Source organism: Pezoporus flaviventris, unplaced genomic scaffold (assembly GCF_033815535.1).
Source record: "Pezoporus flaviventris isolate CSIRO_AGI_PZ_B2104156 unplaced genomic scaffold, CSIRO_AGI_Pfla_v1 ptg000025l, whole genome shotgun sequence".
NCBI classification, from domain to species: domain Eukaryota; kingdom Metazoa; phylum Chordata; class Aves; order Psittaciformes; family Psittacidae; genus Pezoporus; species Pezoporus flaviventris.
This window is the reverse complement of record NW_026892573.1, coordinates 11675196-11697859: the sequence shown is the minus strand read 5'-3', so window position 1 is coordinate 11697859 and position 22664 is coordinate 11675196. Positions and strand designations below refer to the sequence as shown.

Genomic DNA, 22664 nt, shown 5'->3' with positions numbered 1-22664 from the left:
CATTAGATGGTGTTTTCTACAGCTGGGCTAAAAAAAATATATATAAAAAAATAAATAAAAAAAAAAGGCCACACTTTGTCAAAGCCCAAGCTGTAGGGGCCCTTCTTGTTGGTTTAAACCAAGGCCTTGTTTTGACAAATTCTGATCTGTGCAGTTTTTAGATTTTTCTGACACATTTTTGTTTTCTTCCCCTTTGGCCTGTGCTCTTTGCACTCTGCCTTGTTGCTGCTTCAAAATCCTAACACTGCCTTCCCGGGAGAGCAGGGAGGATGCTTGTGGAGGGCTTGGAAGAAAAATAGAGCTCTACAGTGAAACAGCAATAAGTGTTCATTTCCATGGTGATCAGCCCAATGGCACAAAAAACAACCTTGGGACTCTCAATAAGCCAATTACAAGAAAGGTTAAGAGTTTTGTAGTGCCAGAAACATGCCATCTACATGAGAAAATAGTATCATTACTAGCAATCTGCGCTGTGAAATATATTGCTCTCTGGTGCTGCCAAAAACATAAGCTGTTTATGTTATTTTGGGTTTTTTTTAGAAGCTGCCAGATTTTTTTGGTGATACTGTGAAGCTTTGGTGCCGCACATCAAAAATCTACATAGTTATAGGTTATAAAACAGTATAAAATTGTAATAAAACGATTTGAAACCGTTAGGCACATTGAATGTCACAATGTTAACTAAATGTGTTCAAACTCTGAGTATCTTACAGATTTGTATCAGATCTTCACTTTAGACTTTTATCGTAAAGACAAAGGATTTGTACATCATCTATAACTAAAGAATCTCCTATAAAATATTTTTTAAGAGGAAACCCGCTTAGTACCTTGGATTTTCTATTGCAATGATAAAGTATTTTTTGACTCTTAATTTATGGATTGGTGACTGTAGTTTGACTCTAGGGTTACCTGCTGTTTTTCTTAGGGGGTGTCACTCAATTCCAGGCATTTTAGTAGCTACAGTATGCTGGTGTGTAAAACACTTCCCTAGTCACTGGAAAAAAAAAAAAAAAAGCTTTTTTTTTTCTTACCTTGCCCTTCTGCATAAGAGTGCAGAGAGTATTACAGCATTTTATATTTTCTGTATTTAGCTGCTTTCACTGTGAGTACTGTGTCTGGAAACAGAGCCCTTCATTCACAGAAATCCTACCACTTACCTTTCCTTTGTATTGTTAGTTACTGCTGCTTTAGTTCATGGTCTCTATGACAACTGTTTAAATTGGGATGGGCAACTGTCATCTTAGTATTACTGAAAGAAAAGTGTTAGCGAGCACACAGTTCCATAGATAGAGCATTTCAATATAATCCAATTTTAATTGAGCTCCAGAGACTTTGATGTGCTGCCGAAGGTTGGGAGAGAGCTATTCCAGGGAGAAATTAAAGCAGCCCAGCAAGGCTTCACTACTCCAGACTGTCACCATTCTAAATAAGCATTAGCATCAGACTTAACCTTCCCCTATGAAACATCTCACTTTTTTTTTTCCCCAAGCTTTTTGCTGCCTTTTTTTTTTTTTTTCCCCACACACATATAAAGGCAAAGATACTTTCATCTTTTTATATACATTTCTACATTCCCTTGATTAAGTTTGAAAAGCATGTACTGGGCTTGAGATACATCTGAGGACGTCTGTTGGACTTTGCATTGCAGTTCATAGAAAGCAGTAGAAGCAGAGTGAGGATTAGTTTGGAACAGTCAAATGGCTTGTGTCGGATTTTCTCTCTAAGACTGCTGTAACAGTAAATTGTCCTTCTGCTAAAAAGTTGAGTAGGGACTTATTTTAGCTTGGTTTCATCATTAATTCCCTTTCACAGAAATTAAAAAAAGCAAATATTTCATTGTAGACTCTCCTGCTAACATGTGTCCATTAGCTATTTTCTTCTGTTTGTTTTTGTTTCGTGCATAACAGCCAAAAATAGTCATATAACAATACAGTAACAGAAGACTTCTTTCTGGTTTTGCACAGTGAGAAGCTTAGAACATGATTGTAAAGTATTGAACTGTTGAATTCTTATGATCACTTAATTAAAATATAAGATCCTTTTGTAACATTTTCTTTTTCTTTCAGAAATAGGTATACATACACAAGAACTTCTAAAATGAAAGAACTTTATAATACTAAAGTAAAACTGAGGATCACTGTATATTTTCCAAGTTTTCCATACACATTGGACAGCATTGCATATTAGAGAGCTAAGACACATTTTAACATTATTATTATCCTTAGCTTTTATTTTTTTATTCCCCCCTCTCCCCTTTTTTTCCCCCCTCTTTATATTTGACTTTCTTGTCTTTCAGTGAAAGAAAAGCAAATTTGCAACATGCTGAGCTCTTTTTCTGGATGCTCAGTACTCTCTGCTTCAACTCCAAATGCTCCAAACAGTGGGAGTTCAGATACTCAGCTGCAAAGAAGACATGCATCTTGCAAAACTGAGTCTATCAGAGATTGGGTATTAGGGGATGCTTGTATTCTTTAGAAGGAATGTGATATACATCAGACTTGGACTTAATGGGAGCAGAAATGGAACCAATCACAGTACAGGCAGTAATCTGTCTGTACAAGCTAATAGGGTTTATTGTCTACTAAAGCAATTAGCCTCTTGCCCACATAAAAGAACAGTAGAATATAGATTAATAGGAGAATTTGAATAGTTGGCTGTTGCAATCTATTAAAAAAAAGTGGAAATATCAAATCTCTTTGTAAAGCTTGAGGTAAATTCCATTTTATTATTTTTTTTAATTAATGTTAAGAATAAATTAATTGAGTCTATATGAGGGAATCCTCTTTGACTGGGATTGGCACACTTTTTCATAGTCACGTAGTACCCAGAAGCCCATAAAATCTAAATGCCTTCTGTTGTGGAGCAGCTTGTAGTGGATAAAAAGAGAGGCACATTCACACAAAGTATGTCTACACGCTGACAGGTGTTGCAGTAATTTCATACTGAGAGCCTAGAGTTCACCACAGGAAAGCCTGTGAGTATGCCCAAATTTATGACATGTAGGTTTACATTCCAGTTGGCTAGAGATCCGAAGAGGGAACTGTATATCAAATCTGCTATAGCACTTCCTTCCCTAGCTATTGCAGACATCAGAGAACTATATGTGTGCCCCAGCATTGATTTTTGGTAGCCAGCTGAGTAGACTATTAATATTCATCATAATTTTTGTGAGCATAGTTTTGACAGGATTAGACCCCCCCCAAAAAAGTTGTACTTACCTATCACTTTGACCTTTACATTGTTCAAATGAAACAAACTGGTAGTTAATTATATGAAAGTACACATAAAATATGCAGAATGCATGTAGTAAGAATATTGTGTAAATGTGGCTTCAGTTATTGGAACAAATATAAAAATCATTTATGGAGTTCCTATATGCAGTTTTCACTTGATACATGTTAATTTCTGCAGTTTTTATAATTTGTGCATATTTATTTTTCAGTGCCTAATTACTGTATCTGCAAAAAAGATGTTCCTTAAAGCACATATAGAATGCATAGGTACTTTTCATGTAATACTAAAACAAAATAAGTGTAATGAAATGCAAGCTAATTAAATTATTTTTTAGTTGCAGCAGGCAGTTTGCAAGCACTCTGAATTCTAAAATTCTTGGAAGAAACATTTCTATTTCTTCCTTGCATTTACTTATTAATATGTGATAATGTTTCATACACAATAATAAAAAGCATAGTAGAATTCTGGTTGCTATTGGAGCTGTGGCTTAAGCTTTTCTGAGGGCTATAATTGTTGTCTTCTCCAGCAATACAAAAAGAAACTCATCTGAAGCTCATCATAAGTGATCATAATGAATCAGTTGGTATCACAATATATTAGGAAGATGAAATTTTTATGTATGATCACCATGATTCACAGGCAGTGTAATTGTTCTTTGGGGACATTAGAAGCTGACATAACATAGAATAGCCCTGATTCAGCTCTGAATTCCAGTACCAAGCAAATTGACTTCCAGGAGTCACAGTGCTCCAGAACCAGTACTTCTAGACACAGCAGAGTGTGTAGCAGTTGTAAAATTTTGAATTTCTGGAGGATTATGTTTGTCTGTAGCAAACTAATACAGATATTTTGAGGAGGGTGGGGATATTGCAGATGTATAATATCTATAACTTCATTCATATATTTCTTTTTGCTCATAAAAATAAATTTTAATTTTGTTGCTAAAATTTCAGCAGTAGAGATTACTCCAGTTATATTCCCAAATGTTGGGATTAATGAAACAGCTTTTGTATATGAAGTTGAAAGTGCTACTGGTTTATGATCAGCCTTATATAGGAGGAGGTATTAAGAACAGAAACGTAAACAAATGAGCTCTGTAGTACAAAAAGTGGTAAATCTTCTAATTACTGTTATAGATCTTAGATCATATGTATTCTGCTCTGAATAAATCAAACAGGAAACTTAAAATCCAAGACACTTGCACACTGAGTTCACATCTATAAAAGGAGGGACATAAACCTGTCTTTCTACATGTCATTAGATAGGAAATGGGTAATGTTTAACCAAACTCAATGTTTACACTTTTCTCAAGACCAATTACAGTCCTTTCAGTTATAATGTTAAGGATTTGATCAGGGTACATTTGAGTCTTTGAACATTTTTTTATTGCATTGCACTTTTGATTAAATACATTGGTATGTAAGTTCTAACAGAAAACCAACCAACCAAAAAAAAAACAAAAAGACCCTGAGGATTTTATGACAGCTTTATTCTTTATACTTGGGAAAGAACACATCGCATAGTTGTGGATACCATATGTGGATATTCAAACTATTCCTATTTTTTTTCCTTTTGCTGAGTCCGAAAGCTCGACTGAGTCACTTATCCTTAGTGCAGTGGAAAACCTAATACATGTGAGGATGAAGTAAGCACCAGAAGACAACACAGTTTTAAATTTTAGAACATAGAAGAACATGAGTTTCTTCTATTCCTTTCCAAAACTGGATGATCAGCACACTCACCTGGAAACCTGGGAGTCAGGCTACCTTGTGTGTTGGTAAATTATGACCAGCGATCAGTGCTTGCTTTGTAATCCTTGCAGAAACATGACAGCAGTCAGGGAGCTTCCTCTTTCTGTTGCTTATTCAGTCATTTGTGTGTAGGAGCTTGCCAGGAGCTGCTTAGCTTTTCCTTGGGCAGCATGCAGCTGAGGCAGCTCACTCATGCACTGGCCATCCTGGACCAGCAAGGAGTACTCCTCCAGCTGTGAGCTGCTCACAGAGAGCATGGTGTGGGGTAGAGCAGACAGCGCTGTTGGGGGTGTCATTTGCATTCACATAGCACATTCAGGGAACTGAATCTGAGTCCCTACCCGAGCTTCTTCTTTAGGCAACAGAGAACTTGTTCATTTTCGTCTGGTGTTTGAATCTAGTCCTGTAAGTTTTCCCAGCTGAAACTTTCACAAATTCTGTTAAATCCACTGATATTTCAAGTTTAATAAAACTGCATTATCCTTCATTTTAGCTATTTAAAGAATAAATTTCCAGCTTTGGTTTCAGGTTACAAGCATTTATCAACACTGTCTTCTCCCTGCAGTTGTAAGTTTACAAGTCTGTCCTTTCCATTGCTTTACCTTTGTGAAGGAGGTCCAGAATGAAGCAATTGACAGAAAAACAAGCTCTCCATTTTTAATCCTTAAGAAAAGTTCTCTGTTTTTGCTCAGATCATATCAATTTTATGTCTTTTTTTGGCTTATCCACGCTACTTAAAATGTAATTTGTGCAGTTCTAGTTGAAAAAAAATGATTGCATTTCAGTGAATGTGGTGCTGGGGGAGATCTGAGTGTAAATACTGAGATTACCATTTGCCTGTTTGGATTAATCTCTAAGCACGAGACGCAGAGTGAGAACAGAAACAGAAGTTCTGTTAAGACTTTTTACTAGACTTGAGTCTAACATCCCATTGTTGCCAAAGTCAACACAAAATCATCTTAAATCTTGTGAGGTAACAGGCACAGTCTGCTTCAATCCTGTTGCTAACTAGAACTAATTGAGCTTCTCTACTTCAGGTTTTGCCCCAATATGTTTCCTCAACCTCTGTGTTTAGAATTGGGCTGCTCTCTGATATGGCTTTCTATGGCACTAAAATATATTTGTCTTGTGCTTCTCCACTTTCACTGATGCCCCAGCTGGCACCATCAGTTCTATTCCTGCTTTTAGAATCCTTAAATCAGCTGAAACTTATGATTAAAACAGTAATTGTTGGAATTTAATTTGGAAGTAGGCCCTAAAAAAGGTCTCTGCCTACCTTTTCTAAGGTGGTAATGTTTAAATCTGCTATCCCTTCTTGATGCTGTTCTTCCCAAGATTTTCAGTCCATTGCTGGCGTTTCAGGAGTTGCCTAAATTGGAAGTCTGTTTAGACATTGCATAGAAAGAAAACCGTACAAAGGCACCCAAATGTGTAATGCCTATTAAATGAATGATAAAAATTATTATTCAGAATTCTATCTTTACAGAGGTAGTATTTTACCATCTCAGTAGCCCTTGTCCTTGTGTTTAAAACTATGCATTGATGTTTCACAAAAGCAGCGTTAGAAATAGTGCACTTAAAATAAGTAAAATACTCTTTTTGGATTATTTTGATCTGGACATTAACATCTAGCAACAGTGTTTCCATATTGAGGAGTGGGTTTTTTTACTCAGATAACTTTTCTGTGGCTGTTTCTCAAGAAATCCCCATATCATTTCCATTACTTTCCTGAAACGCAAAATCATAACATGCAAAACCATTTTACCAATGCAAAGAGGAAAATGGCCTGAAAATGGGCCAACTTCAGATAATTTTTCAGATGACTGAAAATAAATGTGGGAATAAGAGCTTCAGTTAGTGTCAGCTGAGTGGGCATTGTTTTAATGGATACTGAAGCTCTATGCTGATCAGAGAAATCAAACTTGGAAAAGGGTGGGGTGAACAGAACCTCATGTTTCAAGACAAGGGGCCTCTTGAAAGCTTAAAAAAACATTGAAAGTAGAAGTATAAGCTGAGAAAATTTGGCAAGGAAGTAAGGCCCAAAACCACAAAAATAATATCTGCATTTTTTAGATCCCTGAGAGGAGGACAAAAATGAAGCAGGAGTGCCAATTTTTTTTATTTTTATTTTTTTTAAAAAGAAGGCAGTTCTAAAATAGATTTTAAAAACTGATGTGAATGAAGAAATTATAGTGGCATATAATACTCAGCTCATCCTGCAGAACATAGCATCACAAAGGGTACTTGGAGGAAAGCTTTTAGGGCTTACAAATAAAGAAACATTTTAGATAGAAGCTTTTTATAAGTAAGGGAAAAGTCTTAACATAAGGAGAAATAGAAAACATTTTCCTAAACAAAAGTTTTCAAAGAAAAAAATTATAACATGATATTTGGTGAGATTTTAAAAGTGTATATTCTTATGTGACTATGGGAATTGAGGAAGAGAGGATGTTCTTAAGGTGGCTTAAATGTATATAAAAAGAGAAAATAGTAAGAAGTCAATGAACACTAGGATATTAAATTAATTTGAACTGTCCTTGTTATTTATGTTCTGAGTTTCCCATTTCAGAAAAGGAAAGTACAAGGTGTTTCATCCTTTGAAGTTACCTGATTTTGAAATTTCTTAATAAATGTTTCCTTTATACATTTACGTATCTTGACATGATATATCCCATGTTACAGTGCGTGCGTATTTTTCCTGCTAAATCTGAAATTTGATCATATTCAGTGCTTCATCAAACATTTTAAAATTATATAATCTTTACTCAATATGGTATTTCATAAATTCTAAGAGTCTGGTTCCACGCCATTAATGTCTGTCATTTCAGACTGTATTTAGAATATATGAAGCAATCGTGCAGTCTGCTACATACTTGTAGTGAGCCCCATGTTGTCAGATGGTTCTGGAGAAGAAAGTTTGCTGTATGTGTACAGGCACCATTTTTTTTTATCCTACGAAGATCTGCATTCAGAATTTCACATTTTCCTTGAAGCAAATGGTGATGCTAGAAAATGTATGAAAAAAGGGAAATCCAAATCACTGTCAGGAGAGAATGATTTTCTGTAATCATTTTCAGGTGTTTCTTGCGGTTCTGGGCAACCAAATCTAGTTGAAGATGTCCCCTCTGAATGCAAGGAGGTTGGACTAGATGACCTCTGAATGTCCCTTCCAACCCAAACTATCTGTGATTCTATAACCTCTAAAAGCATACCATGATGCTAAACTAATTTATGAATGCCTACTGTTTGTCTGGGTCAGGTGCATGTGCACTCTTCTGTAGCTGGCTCTAGACATCTGTTCACTGTGATTTGTTTTCATGAAGTACTCCCTGTTTTATTGGCAGGGTATCTGAGGCTGCAAATTATAGTACATATCATAAGTCACTGATGTAGGTTATATACCAGATAAGTTGCATGAATTTTATGATTACCATGAAATGGTTAATACAAAATCAGCTGCTGCTTTGTGACTGAAACATACTATATCCTGCTGTTTCAAATATAACTATAAAGGGTGGTAGCTTTTCCCACTATGTTAATTAACTTTTTCTTCACTTCCTTGCCTTTTTTTTTTTTTTCCTCTGCCTATTCATGTACAAAAAAGCTGAGGTGACCACATATACAGATTTTAGCTTTTTCATTATGGACCTCTTAGCTCATTAGCTACCCAAAGCAGGAGCTACAGTTTCCACCAGACAAGGGGGAGGCAGAAGATTCGAGCAGAACCTTTTGGATAGTTCATGCCCATCACAACTGTGTTTGGCTATTTTTCAGGAGGGTAGTATCAGGCTAACAAAAATATATCTTCTTTTTTAAGTTTACAGCAGAATTTTATTTCTCAACCTTAGGAAACATTAAATATTCATTTGACAAGAATGGATGAGGGAGCTTCAGAGAGTTTCTCTTCTCTCCTTGCCAACTAACTGCATTAACGGAAAACTCTGTCATGAGAAACTATATGCAGGCTCCTCACCTGGAAACCTGGAACAGCAGAGCTATTTTACTTTAGTTCTTTTTGATAACATAGGTGTAGGAACTGTAGTGTAACTGAAATGAATCGAGATTTCGTCTTCCTCTCTTTCATTCAAGGTTGGGACACATAAGATAGATAGCCTCATACTTGGCTCTCACAGGTAATCTGTCTTCCAACCGAAGTTGGTGATGGGGAATGAAGAATGAAATACGAGCAAGAATCCTGTTCAGACTAAAGTACCACTGTATATGTGGATCACAAGGGCTTATTTTTTATTGGAAGAAACACAACTTTGCAAGCTTAGTTTGAAAAAAAAAAAGGCAAAAGGGCACAGCATATAGTTAGTGCATAAATAAAATAATTGTAGTTAGAGTTGAGGAAGACATGCAGAGTTTGGTGAAAGTTGCAGAACTGGACACATAATTCAGAACACTTAAACCACTGGAAAATAGAGGGACCTGAAAAATTTGTTATGGTTAGTGGACTGTTGGAGGGACAGATTGTGAATATACAATACAGTGCCTTTAAGCGTATGCCTCCAAACCTTTGAATCAAAAAAAAGATGAAAGGTTGCTTTGGGTTGGGCTACCAGGATGCAACAGCATCCCACTAGACCTTAGTCAAGTCTGTTCAAATGTAGAGTGAATACTTCTTGGAATGTAAAAGATTAAAGTTAAAGAAGTAGAAAAAGTAAACTTAGAAGGAGGAAAAAGGATAAATTCGTAGAAGTTTATCGCACATCTAGAGGAAAAAGAAAATGAAATAAGTAACATGGCAAAGACAATACCGTGCATTGCCGAGTAACAGAGCTGTCTAGCAGATATATGAAATTTTGATGTTTAAACTAAGGACATGACAAAGTTCTTTTCTTTAATGTACTAACTAGAATAGCAGTGTCCAGGTTAAAGATAGTAGTAGATACACTTCAACACTGGATAAAACTGTCTTTATAGAATGAAAAAGTGTCCTCAGTACCAAAATTACAGTATTCTTGGAAGCTTTTTTGGTTACTGATAAAGAAAAAAATATATTTAATTTCAGGAAATGGCCATTTTAAAAATTTATTTATTTTCAGAAAGCATGACTGAGGATCATTTTCAGACTTTGAAAAAAATAATCTGTAGGAACTTTGAAATGTATCTGTCAAAATGTGGATAAAAAAAACCCCTCAATTGTATAATACATGAGTACAAGGCAACCATGTTCCTAACTGCTCTCGTTGCTTGACAGTATTAGTACAAAAGGTAAATAATAATAAACGAAATCAGGAAATAAGTGTTTTGAAAAAAAAACCAGAACCAGTTATATTGCATGTTAATGGATATATGCATTTTGCACTAAACAAAGATTCACAGATGTTACAAGTATCAGTTGATGCATTATTTGATGAATCAGGTTAGGATTAAAATACCCTGAACCAGAAATCTTGTGTCAAAATACAACTGACGAATTCCTATTGAAAACAGTAGGTTAAATTTACATACATAGGTATTAATGAATCACCCCAAAGGGCTAATTGAAAAAAAGGAAATATTTCACAATAAGAAACAATTTTTTGCAGCACACTGGAGAAGTGACCATTCTTACCATTAAGTTTGTGTGTGAGGATAGGACTTGTACAGGCTGCTTTCCTCTATTTCTTTGTAGCACAAGATTTTGTGATTATTTGAATTCCAGAAAAAATAATCAAAAGAAAACGGCCAGAATATCTTTTTGCATGCTGTGTCTGGTGCTATGAGATACCAGAAAGTGTTATGAACCACTGTTTTTCCTATAATCTATCAGAAAGTCTAGCGAAATGGAAACTAGTAATTCTGGTCTTCTTGTTAATGCAGTATCTCAAAATTCCAAGAGTTAATTAACAACTAAAACATTATCCATAACTGAATAATTACTGAAGTATGTTTATGATTAAAAATGCCTTAATCTTAATTGAAAAAAGAAATCCACAGGGAGATATCTTGATTGTATCAGAAATAAAATTAAAATGGAGCCTTCACATTTGAGCCAAGAGGAGAGTACTTAAGTAGTGGTTCTGCTTCTCTTCTGTAGATCTTTCCATCTGAACATCTCAAGATGCCTTACTAATCTAATCAAATTAAGTGTCACCAATAGATGTTTTTTCATATTACAGAATCCTGAGATTTAGAGAGTTCTCATTTCCCTGTTAGGGTGACAGCTTCATTTTACTGCAGTGCATCCTAGCAAATTTTTGTTCTTGGTCTATCATCTGCCCAGTGGACCCATTACTGTTTTTAAAACATGGCCATATTTCTGAGTAAGTGAAAGGGTTTTGTAAAGAGAAGTGAATTTTAAACCAAACAATCACAGTTGATATTAAAAATTGAAAGACTGGCCAGTCAAATATAGACTTTGTTTGGTTGTTTTTTATTTTATTAAAACCAACTTGTTTAAGATACACCTAGAATTCAATGCTTTGTGATGAAATTTTAACCATTAAGAACAAAAAGTCTTCAGGACTGTTTTTAGGAAAAAAACTCATAAAGATATCAAAATATTGAGCCCTGACTTTAGTTACAAACAATGAGATACTGCATAGAGCACATGGTAATTTTGGCTTCAGATAACTAGGTAACATAATTTCAGTGTCTTTAGGTGAATGAAATGGTTATTTCCATGTTTTTATGAATAATGAAATATACAATACACGCAGGCATTCATTCACGTAATATGAGAAAGTGAAATGCTAAAAATCATCATGGAAGGAAAAAAGTATGAACATTTTAAAGGATTCAAATTCAGAAAACTTAAATTACTTTGGCTTGGCTTTTACAACACAAACAAGAAAGAATCTTCAGCTATGTCAGTAATTTCTGTTGTAAACTGTAGATACCTAATAATGAATGCTTGAAAATAGTGTTAGATGTTATGGAGGATAGCAAAATTGGGTAGTATATTTTGGACAGGAAAACAATACAACAGAAATACTTAAATAACTGTGATGATTTGATATCAACATGATAATCTAATATTTGTAGGACTAATAGACAGTTAAGAAGAGTGTAATTTTGGACAGTAATTGAATTACAGACTCCTTCCTTTCCTCTGATTTCCTATCTATCTGCTTTACTGGAGTGCTTTCTTAAGTCATTCATGTCATAAAAGGATGAACGTACCTCTATGGAGTTACACTTGGTTTATATTTGAGTGAAAAGAGGAGGAAGAAAAAAGCAGTATATGATCAGTATACAGTGGGCTTTTAGTGTTGATCTATAACAACTAAGCTGTGGTATACATTAAGACATTGTAAAACTATTACTGTGAATCATCTAAGATGTTAATACATAAGATATAGTCAGTATTAAACATTTTTCTTTAGGAAAAAAATGGACAACTAGAAACGCTTTTGAAATAAAAAGTGAATTCCTGAAGCATGTTGTTTTGTCAAGGAGCTAATTCTTTGGCAAATCTGCTGGCTGCTGTACATCTGGTTGCAGCTATATACATTTCAAACTCCTCTCTCCTGGAGACTGTTTTCATCTTTTAGCTTTTTTAACTAGAGTATTTTCTTTCCTATTTTGTCTGTGTATCTTAAGAACCTGTGTATTTACAAAAATTATATATCAGATAGCACCAGAATGCATTCAAAGAAGGAGGGTGCTGAAATCTTCGGTCATTGTTCTTAGCCATCTGAATTTCACATATACAATACCAGCTGTATCCTAGCATCTGATCTCAATGAAAGATTGAAAGAAAATTTGGTTTATTTAGCTTATCAAAGAGAAAGCCAAACAGTAACTAGATCACAGTCTGTAATTACTGACCTAAGGAAATCTATTGCTATCTGATACTAGAAGACTAAGGTGTCATGAGATCTAGTGGCTAGAAGCTGAAGTCAACAGGGTTCAAAGCAAAAATCAGGTGCAGATTTTTAGCTATTGCAAGACTTAAGCGTATGAGGTAGTAATTCCACAGCTGGCTTGTGACTGGATAGAGGGAGCATATAGTCTCTTGCGTGTGTCTGGAGACCTCCAAAGAAATCAACCCGCTTTCCTTCTTCAAGGCTGTGTTTAGTTAGTGTGGAGAACTGAGTTGAATAAAACAGGGCTATCAGCCACAGTGTTGCTCAAAGTTTTGTCTGTAACTTCTTCTCATATACACAGAACACGGGGCTCAGTGTGTTCCTCTGTCCAGTTTCCATCAAGGATAGAAGCAACATTTGAATCCTCTCAAGTGTGCTGAAGCATATTTGTATTAATTGCTGTTACTTTCAGCTCTGAAATAGATTTATCATGGAGAAAAAGGTTATGGAGAACAAAGTAACAAAAATCTGTGGAGCTCTTTTAGCATCAAGTGCACAAACTTGGATCAAATTTTTCATATATGAAGACATGTCAAAAAATTGAAGCTACATCAGTGAAAAAAATGAGGGAATATAATTTCCATTATCTCAAGCATGAAAGATTGTTGACAGCAGCAACATATGATTTCCCTAACATTTCCGTTTTCAGAAGTTGGAGGAGGTCATGATAACAGGAAGAGCCCAACTGAGTGAGTAAAGCATTGCAAGCCGGTGGACCAACAGTTTCTACTGCCTAACAGAGAACAGAGAAATTCAGTTTTTCCAATCTGAAACCTTGTTTTTGCGTTTCCCTTTAGCAAAGCTTTTCATTGTGATACTTTTTTTCACTGAAGCTGCAGCATTCTCAGTAGCTGCAGCGTAGGGGAAGCCTACAGAGCCTGAGAAATGCAGCTGGGTGTTGTGCGGGGATGATAACCATCCCAGACAACTGATTCCTCCTAGCATGAAGTCACGGTCTCAGCTATGGACAGAGCCCACTGAGCAGAAGCAGAGAGCTGCAAACAGCCTTCCAGCTGATGAAAAGCATTGGAAAAGGGTAGTTCTTCAATGCATGATACTGCTGGGATCATAATTCACAGATGTCCTGGGTTTAGGGAGAAAAGTTAGAGAAAAGTTAATAAAGCTGATACCTAATTAAATTGTGTCTTTTTTGTCTGTTTTCCCTGAATGTCCAGAACAATGAATGAAGAGTGAAAAAAATAATTTAGTTATTGCTATCTAGTCTCAATACCTTCAATTGAGAAACTGATACATTGGAAATAAATGCTACTTTCAACTATTTTAAACATTAATTTTAAAATGCAAAAATACAAATTGTTAAATTTTGGTTATAGTTTGGGATATTACATGTAGTACTTAACTTTATAAAAAATATTGTGTCAATGTACTCTTCTAGCTAAGGGCGTATGACCCTGAAGTGGATGTGAATAAGAAGGTATATTATTTTGGTTGTACTTTGCATATGATAGTCTCAGAAGTAAATCTGTTACCCGATACATGGCAACTGTGTCATGCAGAGTGTTGGAAGAATATACAGCTAAGGATAATTGCAACTGTCTCCATTACCCTGTGTTTGCTTGTAGTGTCTGGAGGAAATAAGTTAATGTGACTTACAAGAAATATCTTAGTAGTATCATGTTACAGTACTTATGGTACTCTTTTAACAGCTATACTTCATTGTATTTTTTAAAAAAAAAATTATGTTCACATTTTAAGTCATGATTTTTAGGTGTTAAAGAGATACAATTAACTTAAATTTACTTCATTAATGGGTGAAATTTATTATGTTCTTATGCAATACTTTAATGAAAAGCTCCTGCTAATAACTCTTACCTTGACTTTTTTAAAAGGTCCTTGCCTATACAGAAGGTCTTCATGGAAAATGGATGTTCAGTGAGATTCGGGCTGTTTTTTCAAGACGCTACCTTCTCCAGAACACAGCTTTGGAAGTGTTTATGGCAAACAGAAGTATGTTTTTGTTTATTTTGTTGCATAAAAATATGCTAGGAGTTATTTTATGTGTTACTTGTTAATTCTAGAATTTAAACTCTGTGATTCCTTTGATAAAGTATTCTTGTCTCTTTAGTAATGCTTACCCTTCCATGTGTTCATTGCATTTCATATTAAAATCAATTGCATAAGTCAATCTCACTGCTTTCTGCATAGTACAGATATTTGTTTATAAAAACAGGTCATTGCAGTTGGTAAATTCTTCAAATGTTTGATAGGAAATTTGCTTTTTCTATGATCTCACCTGTCTGCTCCATTTTCTGAGTTGAAGTAAAAAGGACCAGATCAATAGATGGATCCACTCAGTTTTCTGTATGCGCTACTCTGAATCAGAGTTGAGAGGTTGTGAGGTGTGTCTGTAGTCTTCTGCCCTGAGGAGCTCTGATATAAGTTTTCATTTCAGCTGAAGAGGGAATTAGGCAATTTCTGGTCCTGTGTGTTTTAGTGCCAACCATTTAACAGCTTCCCAGCCTGGTAAGAGGTTTTATGGGTTAATGGTAAGCTTCAGTGCCTCTGAAGGATGCCTTGCTCAGGTCTTCTGCGAAATGGGAGAGTTAGTGACAAAATGTTAGTGCTAATGATACATAGACATGAAATATGCCAGGAATTTCTGTTCTAACTTGGATTCCCAGGAGGAGGAAAGTAGAACTTGACTTCTCTTCCCAAATAAAAATCAAAGAGCATTGTAAAAATATATGCAGGTGGAGAAACAGACTTCTTCAGTTGGTTTACTAGTCCATATTTTCTCTTGTTCATTTAGCTTCTGTTATGTTTAATTTTCCTGACCAAGCAACAGTGAAAAAAGTTGTGTACAGCTTACCACGTGTTGGAGTAGGAACCAGCTATGGTTTGCCACAAGCCAGGTAATGTAATTAAAATAGTTTGTATATTTTGTGCTTTCTGTATTATACAAATGATATTTTTAAACATGTCAATACTAAAATATTATTCTTTATAATATGTATTCTAGATTTTCTCTTTCTTAAGTTTAGCTTGAGAAACAATACCCTTTATTTGCTATATAGCCTATTATGTAATAGAAGTAAAAATATTATAAATTAGTTTTTTATTTTAATTAGAGAATATAAGTACCTTCTAGTGAAGAACCAAAAAAAACACCTTATACCTTATTTTTTCAAAGCATGGTATTCAGTCAGGTTTTAAAAATGCAACAAAGAATGTTCATCCTTGCTGTGATTGGTATGCAGGACATGGAACTAAACTTGACTAGATTTAGTGGCTAATGAATGAAAAGAATTTTTTGTATCTGTCTTCTCACTTGCCTTTTGTATGAATGTGTGTGGGTTTTACTTCACTGGTCATCAAGTATAGTGGCTGTTTTGCAATTTCCAAATTTCTTCTATTCTTTAGTATAATGCATTAGTCCTTCCACTTCCAAAATTAAGGAGGATACATATTTTGGAAAAGACCACTAAGGTTCAGTTCTAGAGATTTTCACATATGTGGACAAGTGCAGTTTCAACATCAATATCATATCAGGTCAGGAAAAGGCTGGGGATTGTCAGATCTTACACTATAAATGTGTTCATATTTCAGTGATGGATGAAGTCTTCATATGTACTTCACTGAATTTTGTAGGGGGTGTGTTTCTGCCTCCAGCTGTTTTTTTTTCGAGTGTTTGTTTGGAAATGTCTGTTCAGACCTAATATTGGTTTCGAGGGTGTATCCACAGAAGTTTGGTGAAAAATATTTAGGTTCAGAATTAATTTCTGGTCAAAATGAAAGAAGAATAAATAAACATAAGTGAGTGTGGAAACAGCAGGAAATTCACAAAATGTAGTACACAGGGTTCAGGTCTCCATTTGGCTTGACAAAAGAATGATTGGCAAAAAGCCAGTGCCTAAATCATCAGTGTGGTGTCTGGGATGTGTCTTTTCTTTCTTTAATTCATTTCCTACAAACTAAAACTTCATATTGTCCTTGTTTTATCCCAGTGCAGAATGTAGAAATACTGTGAAGCGTCAAAGCATTTGTAGGATTGAGGAACTATTTCAGTCGCAGCTGAACATCATTCCCTGTCATGAGCTCAAGAGTCTCATGATGCCTAAGGCTTGATCTCCTGAATGTGCTGAAGTTCTTAGGCAAACTGCCAAATTTTTCAAGTTTTCACTGAGATTAAGGGGAAGTTGGGGCATTTCCTTGAAAGGTGCATCTTGTTAATATTTGCATTGCTCTTCCAAATACTCAGATTAAAGGAACTGCTGTCTCCAAATGGAAAGTAATAGTACTCTTTTCTGAAATACAAATGGCCACATGGTTTAGAACAAACAAAACGCAAATTCCTCAATCAGAATTTTATATCTACAGTGACATCTTTTCTGAAATACAAATGGCCACATGGTTTAGAACAAACAAAACTCAAATTCCTCAATCAGAATTTTGTATCTACAGTGACATTTTTTGCTTTTGACATTCATATCCTTTGTGCATTATTCAGTAAATAATTGTCTGAAAAAGTTTGTGGATGTATAATTATTTAGAAAAGTTTCATCTTCAATAGTATATGCAGTTCTTCCAAAGAAGGAAGGAAATAGGAAAAAGCAATATTCATGATCTGCTGGTGGCACAAAGAGTTAGAAGCAAATGAGCTAGTATCTCTTCCCAAGATTGTTACAGATTGCCGTTTTGAGCATGTCTCCAGATTGCCTCTTTACTACTTTTCCGAACAACCTGTCTAATGCTTTGCTTCAACAAAGCATTCAAGCCTGTGTGTAATGTTACAGAGAAGTATTATGTCCTTAAAATTACTGTTCACATGTTGAAAAGTTTGGTCTGATTCAGCAAATTAATCCGTCTTTAATAAACGCATTTTAAATGTTCCTGAAACATGTCATAGGAGATACCTAGGCAGACAGTACTGTGCCTTATATTTTGCTTATTTCTACAGCTCCATATGATTTTACATAGGTACATATGCTCATTTTTACAATGCTATTAGCAGACCACTTTTTAGGTTCTAACACCTCAGGTGTAATTTACTGATACATTTTTAGTGAGGGTAACATGACAGCTTAGAAACTGTGAGCTGCCTGATAGTTTTGTAAGCATATAGACATCAAAGAATTGGTAAAAGATAAGAGTATCATACTTCTCCACTAAACATGTGCTAGCACCTTCCAGTGAACTTCTGTGGGCTGTTAATGCATTACGAAAACAAAAGCTTCAGTTAGTAAATCTAAGAAACAGAAATGATGTAGTTTTTTGCTGAATGGAAATGTATTTTGTCTAGTATGTTAACTATATTTAATGTCAGCTCAGCTCTGCCATTTATTCCACATCAGTATCTTGGTGATGGATTTCCAGATCCAGAAGTTGGATTTTGAGATTTTCAGAAGGGAGAGGGTTAGGAAAACTAAGATTTTTTGTTATCAAAGCATGAAACCCCTTCCAGAGCTTTGATTGAAAGTGAATATTGATGAGTTTCTTGTCAAAAGTCAGTGACTTTACCAAGCCTTTTTTGTTTCTGAGCAGGGGCAACACAGCACAGAACCTCACACAGGTGCTATATTTTTTCTAAGATACTTAAAAGATTCTTTGTGTGAGATTGGCTTGTAGCTAACTAAATTAAGTGATTGTGAAAGGGGGTCAATCATGGGATATATAACATCCCTTCCCTCAATAAAATGGGGAAAATGAATCTTGAAGAATTGGCTCATCCCCTTGTACATCAGAGTGTCTTCTGCAGTTTCCACTTTAAGTAGGTATTTCACGGTTCTCTAGAAACAAAGGAAGCACATTCATTTGTGCATCTTCATATTGGTGAGGTCACATCGAAGGAGAGAAATGGTTTGATCAAAGTTGTGTGCATTTAGCAAAACACAAAACAGTGGGTCTTCCTATGTTAACTGAAACAAGCAGATGTGGAACCAATTTATTGTGCATAATTTTATCCAGTCTCTGCTGAAATAACTGCAGACCTTTCAAATACTTTTAGCTATAGAGTAAATAAGTAGCTTTTTTAATGCATTTTGATTTTCTGTAGATTTTGCTCAAATCAGGCATTCAAATCTGAAGTCCAAAACTTGACAGTTTATAGATTTTTGAGACTCCCTGGGAGATTGTGAGTAAAGTCTAAAAGGAGCTACTAAGCTGTACTGATGCATAAATGTTGTTTTGTCATGGGAGAAAGAGATAGTCTGTTTCAGAAATGCTTTGTAAATTTAATGAAGAAATGCTTTATAAATTTAATGACCTCTGTAGTATTTTTGTTTTCTGTATTTATTAAGTTGTGTGTAGCATTACTCAAAGTTTACTGGGAACAACATGTCTTCAAAAATTCCACTGTAAAAGTAATTGTTATTCTATAAAATGCAATCTAAAGTATGGTTACATTCAGATAATTCTTCGGGTAAATTGTTCAGAAGAAGTGCAACAGAAACAACTTAAAAAAAATTTGTAATGTCTGTTGTGTACCAGTGAAGGTCTTTCTTTCTTGCCAAGCTGGCAAGACCTTATATACTGCTATTTTGGGTAAATAGAGAGATTAAAGAAAAAAAAAAAAGAAGAAGAAGAAAGAGTACCTACATTTCCATGGTCATTTTTGTATGCTCAATTTGTCAGCCAAATTATGGCAGAGACAGGCAACTGACACATTGACAATTAGACATGTAATTTTGATACATGTACACTCCAGTAACAAACCTAAACTCATACTTTCTCCAGAAATAGGGTTTAGTGCATACATAGGAATATGTACATGTATCTATAGAAGTAGATGATCCACATTTTTGTAATTGCTGCCCAATTTGACACCTTGTTTGTGACTTTATTTTAAGAAACTGCTCAGCATTCAGAGTCTAGAAATAGTACACTTAATGTTTAGTGTGCAATTGAAAACCAAACCATTGGGGGTCTTTATTTACTCTTTACAGGCTATATAAATACTAGATACGTTCTTTAAATTAATGAATAGGCTACACACTAAGGATCCCCTATTTTTTTTTTTTTTTTTTTAGCAGGTATAAACATCTTCTTTATTTTCATCCATTTATAAAATTTAGGTTTCTGTAAAAATAAGTAGCTCAGGAGTTGAACTTTTTCTTCTCCCAAAGATTTTCCATGTCTTTTTTTTCAGGAATGACTGTTTTCCTTGAAAATGAGTTGTGAGCAGTAAGGCTATTTCTGCTTGTTGCAGATTTTTTTTCTTTGATGCATTAATCTAGACCCTGTGTTTTACCAACCGTGTTTGGTAAATGCTATGGTATGGGTAATTTAGAATTTGGTGCATAGTACTTGGTTACTGTGATGGTACCAAATTGAATTCAGAAGAGCTGAAGTTTTCCGCTGTTCTCTTCCTTGGCACAGTGGTTTGTTTTTTTTCTCCTTTAATTCAGTCATATAAGTTTTAGGAAATGTGTGGAAATTGAGTATCTTAGAAGTGTCTATTCCTTTTCCAAATCTGAATAAAATGAAATTCAGAAGTTATTATGGAGAGACAGGCAGATGGACATGTGAGTGTATAAATGAATAAAAGTTATTTCTTTCAGAAACCAGGCTGTAAATAGAAATCATGAAGCTTACTGGGATATAGGAAGGGAGCATGGGTACCTTACCATGGAAGAGGTGCACAAATTGTGGAATAAATATTTTCAATCCATGTGCTGGAAATATATGGCACTTTAATCTATCACTCACTCACCTTAATGAACTTATCTCAACATACGCTTTTGAAACAGGGAAATGGTATTCCTCTTTTATTCCTGCTGGATAAGCCAGGCACCAGGAGGTCTGCAGTTTTTTACTCCCAGTGTTTTAATCAGATTCAGAATAAAATAAAACACAAAATGTACTGTTCTGAATTATTACTATGCTGTAGTACTGGTAAAATAAAATACAGCTGTTAATTTTAGTCATTTCTCAAATAAGGGTAATAATGTCTTCTTGACTTTGTTAAATGAAATAAAAAAGCCTCTGAGAGAATCTGAAATTAATCACACTAATGGCGTTGCCCTACATCTTAACATTTAATGAGGCTCTGAAAAAAAATCATTCTTTAAATATATTTCCTAGGAGAATATCTCTGGCCACTCCCCGACAGCTTTATAAATCCTCCAACATGACTCAGCGCTGGCAGAGACGGGAGATATCTAACTTTGAATACTTGATGTTCCTCAACACTATAGCAGGTAAGGCTTCTAACTCTGTAATTCTTCATAATACGTTTATGTTTGTCAAAGTCTTAAGCACTGCGATTTGATAGCATACATTTATCCCTCTAGAATTCAGCTGCAGCTTTATGATAGATTCTGAAACACACATGTAAAATTCTATCAGGAAACGCACTACCTATCACTGAGACTTTAAATTCGTATGTTGTTGTGGAGACTGTTCCTTGTTCCCCTTCTGCCATTTCCTCTGCTGACAGCTTTGTCTGAAGCTTTATTAGAGTCAACAAACCATTGCCAGAGAGTGTCTGGAAATAATAATGGGAAAATGTAATTTCACTACTTCATCATTCTCAGCAACAGCAACTAGACAGCAGAATAACAACAGTATTCTGCCTAGTACAGATGTCACCTGGATTGTGGTATGATTAGATTACAGCATCTTTTCTCGTTTAGTTCTTTGAGCTGAAATATAATATCAGATTAAGTATTTTAAATGAGGGATAACTGCCATAGACATCACTTGTTATTGGCAAAAGAAGAGCTTTCCTGGCAATTGTCATTGATTAAATATTCATGATGGCATTATTCTTTTCACCTTTCTCTTTTCTATGTGTTAACTTGTGTGGTAATTTTAAATGTAAAAAGCAGCAACTTTCTACGTTATATACAAAGATTTTCAGAAGGATGTCTACTATTACGATTCCTGCCTGTAGCACACATGCTGCTTGCGAATCTGCCTGAGGAGAGCCTTCCTCAGACATTTCACTCCAGTGAGCTTTAATTTGAAACCCAAATTAAATTCCACCAGGCATAACTTTTTACTCCAGTGTTACAACTCCCATCTTTACTTCGTCTTGAATTTTATGCTTGAGGTTACCCTCAGGCCAGACGGAAGACAAATGTAAGTGTGCAACCCAAAGGTAACACCCGTTACACTGACCAGTCTGAGGACAGTCACAGCATTCTACCTATTAGGGCAGTGACAGAACTCAGGAGCTGTCAAACTCACTTGGTTTGAACCTTTAGGCTTTTATATGGTAGTCATCCTCTGTGCATCCAGTCTTACAGACGTTAATAAATGTGTCATCAAATTATCCCAGTGTGATACAGAAGTGCTACCACTGAACAGTTGGAAATCTGAGGGCATGTTTGCCTTGTGCAGTGGAGCACAAAGCACAGTCCCTGAAGCTATTGGAGACACTGGGCTGGGTAGTCCATAGGGTGCGGTCCAGTGCAGGCTCACCAGCTTGGTTTGCAGGCATTTTAGCTACAGTTTCGCAGGTCTCTGCTGAAGGAAGGAGCCTTGCTGAGCATTCATTACCTCTGGCGCAGTGCCACAAGAACGCTGCTATCCAGCTTCTGGACACTGGCCTGCCTCCAGCAGCTCTCCGTCTCTCGCACATCCGCTGCCCTTCTGCTGATGAGGAAATGCAGGCAGAGTCTCTCAGGCTCCCTGACTGCCTCACCCGAACTTGGAGGGTTTAGTGAAGAGATGGGAAGTTAGCCCAGGCCCCCTCAGTCTTTGTCCAATAGATTATTGACAGAACTGTCCTTCACTTGTAATTTCCCTTTTATGTATTCATTTCTTCTGTAAGCAGTATGCCTAAACTCTTCAAATGAGAGTAGATAAGAGCTGAGCAATTTTTTCATAAATTACTTTTCATTTTTAATCAAAATTCAAGGTCATTTATTTTTAGGTACATGACAAAAGCATCCAAACCTGGAAGACATCATTATGTCTGAAC

General features: G+C 35.5%; 1 protein-coding gene across 8 annotated transcripts in view; it reads left to right on the top strand.

The window, feature by feature from the left end:
- Positions 1–22664, top strand: part of NBEA (neurobeachin) — a 506232-nt gene that overhangs the window by 388746 nt on the left and 94822 nt on the right. For all 8 annotated transcript variants that reach the window (XM_061457520.1, XM_061457513.1, XM_061457519.1 and 5 more), the window contains 3 exons: positions 14632–14749; positions 15552–15654; positions 20822–20937. In XM_061457520.1, the coding sequence (XP_061313504.1) occupies positions 14632–14749; positions 15552–15654; positions 20822–20937 (337 nt within the window). The remainder of the gene's footprint in view (positions 1–14631; positions 14750–15551; positions 15655–20821; positions 20938–22664) is intronic.